This window comes from Rousettus aegyptiacus, unplaced genomic scaffold, assembly GCF_014176215.1.
Source record: "Rousettus aegyptiacus isolate mRouAeg1 unplaced genomic scaffold, mRouAeg1.p scaffold_m13_p_3, whole genome shotgun sequence".
NCBI classification, from domain to species: domain Eukaryota; kingdom Metazoa; phylum Chordata; class Mammalia; order Chiroptera; family Pteropodidae; genus Rousettus; species Rousettus aegyptiacus.
The window spans coordinates 121,460,862-121,473,516 of NW_023416306.1; the positions used below are offsets into that span (position 1 = coordinate 121,460,862).

Below are 12,655 nucleotides of genomic sequence, written 5' to 3' on the forward strand. Positions count from 1 at the left end.
CTCTTTCACCAGGACGAGCCAATGATGGCTTCTGCCCTAGCATGAACTCTAAGTTCCTTCTGCTAGGAACACACAAGGAAGCCACAAGTATCTGGCAATGCCAATTCCAGTATGACACCGACTTCCAGCAGTACCTGAGCTCCCCTGCTCCCCTCCAGGCTTTTTACTTGATCCTGATCCACAGGTGGCAAGGATAGACCCAAAACACACTTTTCTATTATTTTCAATAATGTTGCCATGGGATTAAAAATGCATTAACTGTTGTGTTAGATCAAGTTTCCTAGAAGCAGATCCTGAAAGTGGTTCATTAGAAAACTACTTCCAGGGGAAACTAGTAAGGGAGATGAGAAGTAACACGAGGGGAAAGAAGCCACACGAGGATGTGATCTCAGGCAAAGTCCCATCCTTCGCCTGATCTTCATGAGTACTCAGGAGTGCACATTACACCTAAGAGCTTAGTCAACTTGAGATAGGGATGCTGCTCTTTCTTAGTCCAGCACCAATAGGTCATTGGCTCCAGTAAGCCCTTAGAAACAATACACAGGAGCTGGGGAAGAGCATATAAAGACAGTGGTGGTCTAAGAGGACCCAATGGCATCCTCTCAAATCACCAGCTCCAAGGAGGACTTGAAGCTCCTTGAGCTATCTCAAATCTGAACCCATTTGCTTTCTCCAACTTTTCAAAACCCAAGAAAACAAAAAGGCAGTCTCCATAGCCTGAGTACCTTTCGCAAAGACCACCACCCCAGATGCTGGAATTGGCTTAGTGATAAGACTGCAAAATTTCACAGATCAAGCTCCTCTGGTAGATTGCCCTCTTGGCAAGAATACATGTTACCATTCAATGTGAAAATTCAAAGACACTGTGCTAGTTTCAAAAGACACAAAGGTAATCAAGAGATGTCCTAGAGAAACTCACACTAGTAGGTAATCTTACAAATGAAAAATCTTGCCTGATTTTTAACTAAATCCTAAAGAATACTCCATTCTCAATGATATGTGCTTCTCCCTTCAACTTTACAGCATCAGCAACAAAGCTTTTTAAGAAGTCACACTATACAGAATTACAAAGACATGCTATCTCATAAGGACTCAACAAAAAGATAAATGAAACCACAAGAAAGTAACACTAGGCTACTTCTAATAATAATGGTAATGGTAATGATAGCTAGTATGTGTGGGAGACAGACAGTCATCGAGTTCCTAAATACCTAAATCACTGAATTACTCCCATGGCCTCCAGGTAGAGGCCTCAATATCTGTTACTGCCCTGATAGCACCACAAAAGTTAACTGGTAATTTGAGAAACATTAAAAGATATGCTCAGGCCAATTAGTTCAAATTTATTATATAATTATACATATTTTAACATACTTCATAGGAGATGATACTTCAAAGTAATGAGACTGATTATCAAGTGCTCCTTGGGGAATTAGTCAAATCATATTAATGTCAGTCTAATTGCAAATCAGAACTGTAAGACTTGAGAAAGTCAAGGCAGGCAACAGTACAACTCAAAGCCACACACCACATTAGCTTACAAAAGTCACAATCTCTTAAGAACTTGCTCAAGATCACAGATTACTCAGGGTTAGAACTAAGCTCATACTTAAAAGTCTCTCTGAGTGCAAAACACATGTTTTTAACCATCCTACTATAGCAGCAACAATTCAAAACCTGCCAACATTGGAAATAAACCATATGGTTCCAGGCATCTTTTATGGCTTATCCATGTCACGCTGGGATTACACTTTCAGAGGCTCTGTCTGTACACCTATGGTTTCACTGTGCTTTTAACATCATTTCATAAAACAATCTGATATAGAAAAACTATATGTACTCATTACATTATTAGTAATCAGTCAACATTTTAGTAACAGAAAGAGATTAATTACTTTAATTCTCCCAATTATTGTTCTGGCTACCTAGCTCCTCTTGATATCTTTCATTTCTTGGAATTTTCCATCTCACGCGATTAATGTGTTTTATGATATTTCCTTTTAAAACTATGTTCTTCATAGTATCTAGAAATGAAAAGTGACAATCATATGTCTGTGTTCCACAAGATAAACTCTGAAGGGATTTAAGGTAGAAGTTGAATGGCTAGCACAAGCATTTGTTGAGCATAAAGAACCATGAAGATAAAATGGGCTTACATTGCAATTTTTAATAAATTAAAAGGGGAAAGAAATAGATGTTAAATTAAAAAAGAAGTCTACCAGTTGTCAGACCTGTTTTGTGGTTCCAGAAATCTTTAAAAATAACCCAAAGAATGCATTTCTTACTTGCTGTCAATGAGCACTTCGGATTGCCGATTATTCACTTGATTATCACTCTTGTGGCGAAACTGAAAATCAAAACATTTGTGAAAAAACATATTAAATCATAATTTGTCAGCACAGATAAAGATACTGAAAGTACATTTAGTTCATCTGTTTGGACAATATCACCATTGGTCTAAAAATGAACACAGCTTGTAGTGTGACCTTGGACCCAGTTCTGTGTGTTCTAAATCTGAATAAAATCCCTTCTCACTTAGCCTCATTCTGGATGTCACCATTGGAACACATCTAGCCACATGGTCTTCCAATTCCCACATAGTTTTAGCTGTTTCTAAGAAGACAATATGTCCTTTATTCTGCCACATAGCTCCAGAGAAAACCATACATTAATTTTGATGTCTTCAATAGAAAATGAGGACTTCCATTTCTCTCACATATGTGCTCGGTACAGTATTGGAACATCATTCATTTTGTTTTATGGATGTCTTTGAAGAAATTAAATTACTTGTAACAACATGTATTTTTATTCTCTAGAAATTTTCATTGTTAACAGTAAACTGATGAAAATCGAAACAAAATACCGAACCACATTTGGTGTGGATTTGTGTTTTTATGCCCAAGTGATTTTATTTCTTATTGTATATTCCAGTAACGTAAACATTTTTTACTGCTTAGAAGAATCCAAATATTATGAACCCTCTACTAAACTCATAAATTAGCAACCATTCAGATAAGACTTTCTGTGTGATCTACCAAGATCAGATAGTAATGGGCAAAAGTATAAGGTGTTATTTAAACCAATTAGCCTAAAGGCACAGATGAACAAGGGGTTGTATCAGAAAACATAAAACTGACTTCACTGATCATAATCATCAGAATTCATGCTTTTTCCTTTTAAAAATATTCAAAATATTATATCATATCACAATATATAAATTGCTTCAGTCCTTCCCTTTTTCAACATCTTTCCCAAACTCATCCCATTTTTTCTTTTATGCTGTGCCCAGTACATACATTTAAACTGATTTCCAGGTGTAAGTAATAGATATTACCAGGAAGAATAAACTATTTGGCATTTGTCGACATGGGAAAAGTTGATAATATTGGTAGAGGAGTAAACTAAGTCAGCCTATCATTGGTATGCAATCTTCTCCCCGCCAACAGAACAATAGAAATGGAAACAACTATTTTGTCTGAGTACATAATTTGACAGAGGTACTGGATATTTTCTGTTTGCTCCTCTGTATCTACACATATCCCTCTCCCCTCTGCCCTGTGCCAGGGGAAGCTGACTGACATGGTCTTGTACCTTGGCTTCTGGTGGAGCTTGGCCAATAGGTGGCACTGGCAGAGATCAGAGTGTCAAAGGAAAGTGAAATTCCCTGGCTTCCTTCAAGATGGTTAACAGGGGCTGCTTCCTTTACAGACAGCCCCAGCTGCCGCAAGAAGCCCTCAACTACAGTTTCAGTTCTAGTAATTGCTTTCTTCCTTTTCCCCTTCAGGCTTAGATGTAGTTTTGCCACTAATGTAGCTATCCTATGTGCTTTTCTTCACATAGGATAATGGTCTCCTCATTATTAATTTTTCTCCAATCTTCTTTTTATTTTAGAGTGACATCTGTTTCTTGTCAAGACTCTGACTCATAAAGACATCTGGTTGTTGAACCAATACATATTGTCACAAAAAATAAAAGCGTATTCAAGCTTTAACTGTAGTAGAGATAAAATCAGGCTTGATATTTAGTCACATCTGTATCTAACCTGAAAAGAGTCCCCAAAATTGACTAGCAGAGCATCACAGAAAAGACAAATCAGTTCACTCCGTGAATACTGAGCAGCCCACTCTCGGGTCCTTAAGGTGGGGCACTCTTACTTCTGCTCAGGCATTGCCAAGGGGTCTTGGTATTAGAACAGATAGAGTCAAAGGATTAAAAATGGTAATCCCAGGCTGACTCTTCTTGATAATTTCTACCCTAGAAATGGATATGAAGGCTTAGAATGGAACTGCTCAGTACAGGAAGAGAGCAGAGAAATAGTATTAAACGTGTACCCCTATAAGCCAGGCTCTGAGCCAAGTGCTTTATGCACAACATTTCATTTTGTCCTCCCAACAGTGCTAATGTCATTGGCCACATTATTTAGATAAGGAAGGGTTCAGAGAAGTAGTTTGCCTCATGTTACACTGCTAGAACATGGTAGAATAAGGTGTGTTTCTCCAAAACTTCTTTCTTTCTTTCTACTCTACCATTTATTCTTCTATGAAGTATGACTATAATGAATAAGAATTTTAAAGCCAATTTGCAGGAACTCATGCATCTAAACGAGTACTATTTCCCTGATAAGATAATGTGGAGAAGTCAGACATTTATTCCAAAGATGTCATTATTCAAATCATTGCTTATTCTATGACCTGTATTGACCATCAAATAGCAAAAGACTTTTATATCTTAGTGACCATTTGAACTTTATTCCAAATTTTTAAATGGATCTTTAGTTTGTATTTCAAAAAGGTCACACTTGAAACTGAGACATCAGGAATGCTCAAAAGCAAATACTCACATAGTCATCTGTGGCATCTTTGACAGCTGTCATAGTTATCACCAGGACCAAAGGCACAAAGGTGGTAAACCAGGTCAAGGAGGAAATTTCTGGTATCAGCTGGAACAAACATTGCAACTAATTAGTACTTTCAAATTTAATAAATATATCTTTCTAATGTTGCCATTTAATTTCATAAGACTTGACAGACATTAATAGGACTATATTCAGTTATTTGTACAAATGTAGAACTACCTTCAATAATTGAAGTTTTTTTATTCAGTTGTAAGACATATAAAACAGAAGTATCATTGGACCACTTTTCAAACTACAAAAAATAACATTTTTATAGCAAGTTAAGAAGTAAGCTTTTTTAAATCTTTCACAGATGATGATTTTTTCCCCAGGATAAAAAACATCATCTGTATTTTTCTCAGCTTCTCATTTCAACTTTTAACAATTTTACCAACTTCTCTCCAGTCCCAAAGAGAGATTCTTTGAGCATCTACATTGAACCAAACACTGTGCCAAGTACTTTCCATATATTATGTCATTTGATCCTCAGAGAAGTTCATTGAGTTAGATTCTGTACCATAGGGTTTGTATTCCATGTAAATAGCACTTCTGCGCAAGACACAGAATACATTATGAATTGTACCCCAGAATCAGGAAACACTGCAGCCCGGAGTTTCATTTTCCCATTGTATAATAAATATCTGAGAGGCCAAGCAACTAGGCCAAGACATACATTGCTAAAATTTAAACCTCGATTATTTGACTCCAGTGCCTTGTTCCTATATCTCAAAAGACACCCACCTATGGGAGACATCATAAAAGTTGACATGACTCTCTTAGACAGGTGGTTTTCGAATGGGGTTCAATTTGGAACTACTTCAGGGCCATCAGGCAGTGAAGGATTGAGTGAAGATGGTCAGCATATGGAGATCAGGCCCCATGCAAACTTAATTGTTATAATAGCTTCCACATAAGATTCAAGAATCAAACTAACCTCAAAAGCCTCTGAGGTACCAACAAAAACACTGGTCTAGGTGGTAGAAAAGCTGGATCCTATTCCTAGTTCTATCACTAACTAACTTGTGGTAAAAACTTTATACATCGTCTAACCTCTCTAGGTCTAATTTCCTCATCAATAAAAGAAAAGACAATGAACTAAACCATCCCAAAGTTCCCTTCTAAATATTGAATTCTGTGAACAAAAGCTTTCGATCATAAATAAGAAAGTCATTAGAGAAATAAGATCAAAATTTTGAATGGTGTAAAGTGGTGGTCCCCAAACTTTTTGGCACCAGTGACCGGTGCTCCTATGAGAATCTAATGCGTGATGATCTGAGGTGGAGCTGAGGCAGTAATGCTTGCGCTGGGGAGCAGCTGCAAATACAGATGAAACTTTGCTTGCTTGCCTGCCACTCACTCCTGCCATGCGGCCCAGTTCATAGCAGACCATGGACCAGTATCGGTCCACAGCCCAGGGATTAGGGACCTCTAGTGTAAAGGATTATATGAAGAAACCAAAAGCAAATTCACAGGGGAAAAAGAAAAGAAAGAACTCTAGAATGCTATAGTCTCTTCATTAAGTTGTAAGGTGTACATTCGTTGTTCTTGTTCTTGTTCTTGTTGTTTCCTATTAATTATCTAATTCTTCTCAACTAAGCCTTATTATGGAACTACCCCACTCCTTCTGTTTTTAGTCCATATAAATTTGGTGCATTGATTCCATCCTGGCTTCAAGTTTGTTAATGTGATCTAGGTCAAGACAATCATTGCATCAAATTCTTGAGCCAGGGTGATTGGTTTAAGGATAGAGGTATAATTCAGCATGGTCCAATCAGAGCTAATGTCCCTCCCTCTCCTTCTCACTCTCTTTCATATTGGAGTTGAAACTAGGAGGACAAAAGTTTAAAGCTTTTAAGATCCACCAGATAAAGAGGACCTGCCAGAAAATGAGGCCAAAATGAAGGAAAACAGAGGAAAGAATAGTCACATCCTGTTGAAATAGTTTGCCCCTGAACCTAGTCATACATGAAATGATACAGACTCATGAATATATTCCATTCTTGCTTAAAAGAATTTAGGTTTCTTCCACTTACAACCAAGATTCTTAATAAATTATTCAATTAAAGAAAAAATAGTACTAAAGCTATTAATCTGGACTGCACATATCTAATCTATCTTCTTACTTCCAATATCTAATACAGTGCCCAGCACATTCTGAATCTACTAGTCTAAACTGATTAAATTATCCTAAAATAAATACTAGGTTAAAAAACTGGCTAATACGAGCTATTTATGTGTGTGTGTACTTTGATTTATGCCTTTTCCTTTCTAAAATATCAGTAAATTCTGGGATTTCATTTAGGCCCAAATTCTAGTCAAATGGAAGGGAAAACCAAGGTTATTAACTACCAATTAACCACTCGAAACTGTAAAAAATAGCCATTCTGCAGTGAAGTCACATATAGCATACATCATTTATTTTATATGTGTGTAAAATATGTCATTGTTCTTAAATGCAAATGAAATTTGCCAAATTAAGTTCCACAAACTACTACTCAGCTAGGTTCTTTGTCTCCACTCTGGCAATACCCGTACTGTTGACATGAGAGAGAGATAAAGAAAAGAGGGAGGCTATGAACAGTAATTATTCGGCTCTGGTTTGGTTCAAATAAAGTGCAAGGCTGCATTTTAAAATTACATCAGCGTTTAAAATGATGAATGCATTAGTTTTTTACCCATTCCTAGCCCTCCCACATTTGTGAAGAGAAACAGCAATAATAACATTAAAAATCTGATAAGGAGGGTTTTACCTAATCATAAACATTTAGCTAAATGAATTAACTTACTTTTCACATTATATGACTACTTTTAACCAACAGATTAGAAAGAAATACAATGTAAACATTACCTGTAAAATCAGAAGAAAAAGGAAATAGGCATTCGCCACTCTTTGAAACTGTTCAAATAAATTAATTGGCAAGAAGGTGAGAATATTGTACTTGGATGTGTGGATGCGATTATCCTGAAAAAGAAATAACATCATGTTAGTTTGGAGCAAAGCATTGCTCATTATCAGAAATAGCTCTAAAACTTACAAGGCTGAGAATGATTTATACCACAGCAAGAAAGATAAGCCAGTTATCTAGGAAATTTTAAACTTTGTGTGGCCCAAGGTCATTCATTTTTCCCAAGATGACATGCCTTGGATACTAAGTAAAATTACTGTTCGATGTCATAAAATCATCTATGACTCAAAAATGTATCAAGTGCAAAAGTCTACCCCAGAGATTTTTTTACTCTTATGCATTAATTCATTTGGCAGATATTATTTGAGTACCTACTATATGCAGGCACTGAGCTCATAGTGAGGCCTATGAAGTTGGAAGGAATTTTGGGAATCATCTGGTCCACTATCCCAAAGCATGACCCTTTAAATAACTCTGATGAGGGTTCCCTAGATCTGTCTTTGAAAGTTTTCTGTGATGGGAAACTCATCATCTTGCAAGGCAGCCTGTTTCCATTTCACAATGGTGATTGCTAGATTTTTATTTTGAGAAACCCAAATTTGCCTTCCTGTAACTTCTTGACGTGTGTCAAATTCCATCCCTGGGTAATCTAATCCAAGTCTAAGCTCTTTAAATGTTGACAATCTTGAAATATTGGAAGGCCCCTCCTAGAGCTTCCCTAAATCTTCTCTACTCTGATCCAGACACTCCCAAACACCTCAGCTATTCTCCATGACATCTCTTCTTGGTCAGCTTCTACTAGATCCATCCCAATTTCTCTACATCTCTCTTAAAACATGGAGCCCAGAACCAAACACATATTGCAGATTTTCATCTTGTCCATGTACAGTATAGAGAGAGACTTTAATGTTCTGTGTCCTGGACTATTGTATTAACATGACTTAAAATTTTATTAGCATTTGGTAATTGTATCTCATAGTTTATTCTTATTCAGTTTTGATTAACTGAAATTTCTAGATTTTTTTTCATAAATTGTCATTAAATCAGGTCTTCCATTCCTAAGCATATACAGCTGGTATTTTAAAAATATTGATGTACAAGATCTTGCATATATCCCTATTATAACAACCTCATGAAAAAAATTAATATTGATTATACTATCTCAAACTGTTAAATATTCCTCCGAGCTTTGTGTCATCAGAAAAATTCAAACACATGCCTTTTATATATTTTTCCAAAGCCGTAGACTAATACATTAAAAAAGATAGGACTAAATACCCCTTCCCCCCAAAATTTTCTTTTTAGTTAAAAAGAATTAAGACTTTGGCAAACTACTAGACGGATTGATGTTAACACCCTTTTGGAGTATTTATATCAAACATATTAAGAATGCTTTATTTAACCATTTATAAATCCACTTAACAATATTTCCATGAGGCTTAACTCTATCTTATCCACAAAGAAAGCATGAGAAATTTGGGGTCTTGCCAAAATTCAGAATTAACATGCCCAGAGAATTTCCATCCACTAATAGTTTAAAACTGAGGTTAGCTAGTGTGACTTGTTTTAAGTGAATCTACACTGACCCTACTAATTACTGAAAATACAGTCATCTGTTAAATGTCCATTTTTAACATTTACCAGGAATCAATGTGCCTAGTTCTGTGCAACAAGTTGTGGGAAAATGAATAAGGTGCCAAGAGAAGAGTTTCCAGCTCAATTGGTCTAATACATAGCGGTGTACTAAAAACTGTTCTGAAAGTTAATGATGATGATTTTGCAATGAGTTATCTATTCAAGAGGTAGGCCAGGAAGACTGTGAGAACTGTTGATCATAAGATGTTTTTCTAAAGAGGCTTGGAGAAGATAATAGGGAAGAGGAAAGCTAAGGAGAAAAAGCAGTTAACTAAAAAGGTCGCATATTCTAAATTTTGTTTTATATTTTCCAAAGTTGAAACTAAAATACAGGTTAAGCCTGTATTTTGCTAAAAGAACAGACTGAACATCTGCTGGGTCATTCAAAACCACAGCAGGAATCATTAAAAAAAAAAAAAAAAAAAACTCTCCTACAAATTGAATTACACATAGGTGAAGAGCCAATCGTGTGGGATAAAATGATAATGCCAAATGGGTACTGTGATGATTTTCTCCTATTCATTTAACTTGACATATGCAATGATTGTGTCTCTTCTACTGACTCAGTCGCAGATGATGCAAATCCTCACAGCTATGACTGGGAACAAGGAACGAGGGCTCCCCCTCCTGGAGACTCTGGACCCCTCTACTTTGTTTTTTCAGTCAAAATTAAAAAATGTTTTAATTCCCACTGCCCTGTCTAAGAATATGAGTTTTGTTAAGAACTTAAATCAGGCACATTAATATTCAGTCGTTTCATTGATCCAGCCTACAAATTTTAGTGCAACTCATTTTATAATACAGCACAGGAGATTTTCACCAGCACCCTCTTAGCTTTTCCATCATGGCCCATTAGAAACATCCCAATCCAGAAGAAAAGATGAGAAGGACAAGCATGAGAGGAGGAGTAGGAGACCAAGAAGTAAGGAATATATCTGGAGAATTCATACAGCATGTTTGGTGCTGACAGAAGCCAGGCTGGAAGTCATGGCTTTAGTTCGTTAGCCAGGTGAGCCAGTGAACTGACCTCGTGATGAGATAGGCTTAACCACATGGGCATGGGCATTTCTGGACCAAGGCAGACAACCCATGGAATGGGAAAGAGCCTGTCCCTAGAAGGGCATCAGAGATCACCTGCTCCCTGTAAGAAGCTCACTTTCAAAAGAGGGCAGAGCTGAGCTGAGGAAGCCCAGGTATTCCTCTAAGATTGACACATGATTCCACCTCCCATGAGATAGAGTGAATAAAGAGATAGAGAGAGAAGTGTTAACCCCAGCAGAGTCTCCTCCACCTGAAAGGCAACCAGGATAAGAAAAAAGCATTGCTTCTCCAAAATGTATTAATATAAAGGTCCTGAGGCGGGCAGAAGATGACATGCTTGGGGATCTAAAAGAGTGACTGTGAAACTTTAACTATAGAGGTCAATGCAAACTGAGGCTAATGAGAGAAGGTCCTTGGAATTTATATTAAGGATTTTCGTCTTTATTAGAAAGACTAAAATCGTAAGTAAAGAGGGAACTACTAGAAGGTTTTCAGCAAAGAAATAACTTGATGGATTTTAATTTTAAAAGATTATCCTAGCTATCAGGTAGAGAGTAAATTGGAAATTACATAAGAAAAGATGTGAGAAGGCCAATGCAAAAGGAAGTCTTTGAATTAGTCCAGGTAAGAGGTAATGGGTGGCTTGTACCAGAGGGAAGGCAGAAGGAGTGCAATTAATTATAATCATAATCGTAATCATAATAAATAAATAATTGATGATGACATTTATCAAACTTTTACCATATGTACTGTTCTAAGAGCTTTACATTTCATAGTTCATTTTATCCTCACAATATCTTTTGTGAAATAGGTACTAATCTCCCCATGCTATAAAAGGAAAATCCTTCAGCAAGATCAAGTAATTTGTTCAAGGTTACACAGCTTTCAAGTGGCAGAACTGGATTTGAATCCAAGCACTCTGCTTCCAGAGCCTACCCTCTTCACCACCAATTCTCCTCCAAATCAATGCAAAGGTGTCTCTTCTGCTTTCCCCCACTCTGTATTTCTAGTCTGCTGCCACTTTTTTACCAAGGAAAACACTGTATATCTACCTTTTCTCTTGAGTCAACCTGCTCATTTGGAGCCCCAGTTATCTTTTGCATGATGTATGATTATAGATTCCTTGAATTCTCTCTCAGTCTCCCTTGAGAGTGTTTCTCTTGGCCCCTGACATAGCTCTGTGCAGGCAAATACTACAGCTAACCACGTCCTTAGTTTAGCTTTCCAACAGAAACTGCAGTCCAAGTTCTTTACATTTTCAACACTGACTATTTGGTGCGTGGAAAGAATAAAGTAAAAAGTGATAAATTTTTCAGAGGTAGGACATCAAATAAAATATTAATAAAATGAGAAGCATTATTCTTTATAATAAGATTTTGTTGTGTAATCGCATTGCTTAAGAAAACAAAGCAAATCGAAAATAACAAACACTGCTAAATTAGTAAACAGAGCATTTGAGGAGTTTGCATCAATTCTTCCACTGGCAAAATGGAGCTAATATTTCTCAGCTATATACAGGACTATTGTGGAGATAAGATGAGATCATAAATGTGAAAGCATATTTGCTATGTTGAAAGACTTATACAGATATAAAATCTTTGTGAGCAACCCCTAAAAAATTCAAATGAATTTAGAAAATCCAGTAAACGAGGCAGAATAAACTGGGTATGCCACAGTAACAAACAACTCAGAATCTTCATAGCTTAGCATAATAAGAGTCTCCTTGCTCATGCTACTTCTCTGACATGAGCCAGCAGGGATGCTCTGCTCATCATAGTTACTCACAGTGTACCAGCCACCATTTCAAATGCTTCCAGCTGTAGTACCAGAGGGAAAGAGAAAACTCTGAAGGGTCTCACACCTACACGTTAATGCTTTAAACCAAATGCTCACAACTCATTGACCAAAAAGGTTACCAAATATCTAAACAGCAGAGAGCCTGAAACACTAACAGACATAACTAACGGCTGCCACAATTAGAAATGGAAACTAGCCCTAATACTTGGAAAGTGTTAGACACATCAGCTACAAAAACTGAATGTCAAAACCCAACATCAGCACTGCACATCCAGTCCCATTTTAATGTCAGGTGTGACAGATATTTGACTATTTCCCCTTCTCCTCAGCTAACAGTGCTACAAATTTCTTAGTCCTATAGGCTGGATGGATTTAGCTACCA

The 12,655-nt window shown here is 36.8% G+C and overlaps 1 protein-coding gene across 5 annotated transcripts in view; it reads right to left on the minus strand.

Moving 5' to 3' along the window:
- ATP8B4 (ATPase phospholipid transporting 8B4 (putative)) overlaps positions 1-12,655 on the minus strand; it is a 192,596-nt gene that overhangs the window by 138,775 nt on the left and 41,166 nt on the right. For all 5 annotated transcript variants that reach the window (XM_016128585.2, XM_016128590.2, XM_016128584.2 and 2 more), the window contains 3 exons: positions 7,743-7,856; positions 4,841-4,939; positions 2,286-2,347 (listed from right to left, as the gene is read on the minus strand). In XM_016128585.2, the coding sequence (XP_015984071.2) occupies positions 2,286-2,347; positions 4,841-4,939; positions 7,743-7,856 (275 nt within the window). The remainder of the gene's footprint in view (positions 1-2,285; positions 2,348-4,840; positions 4,940-7,742; positions 7,857-12,655) is intronic.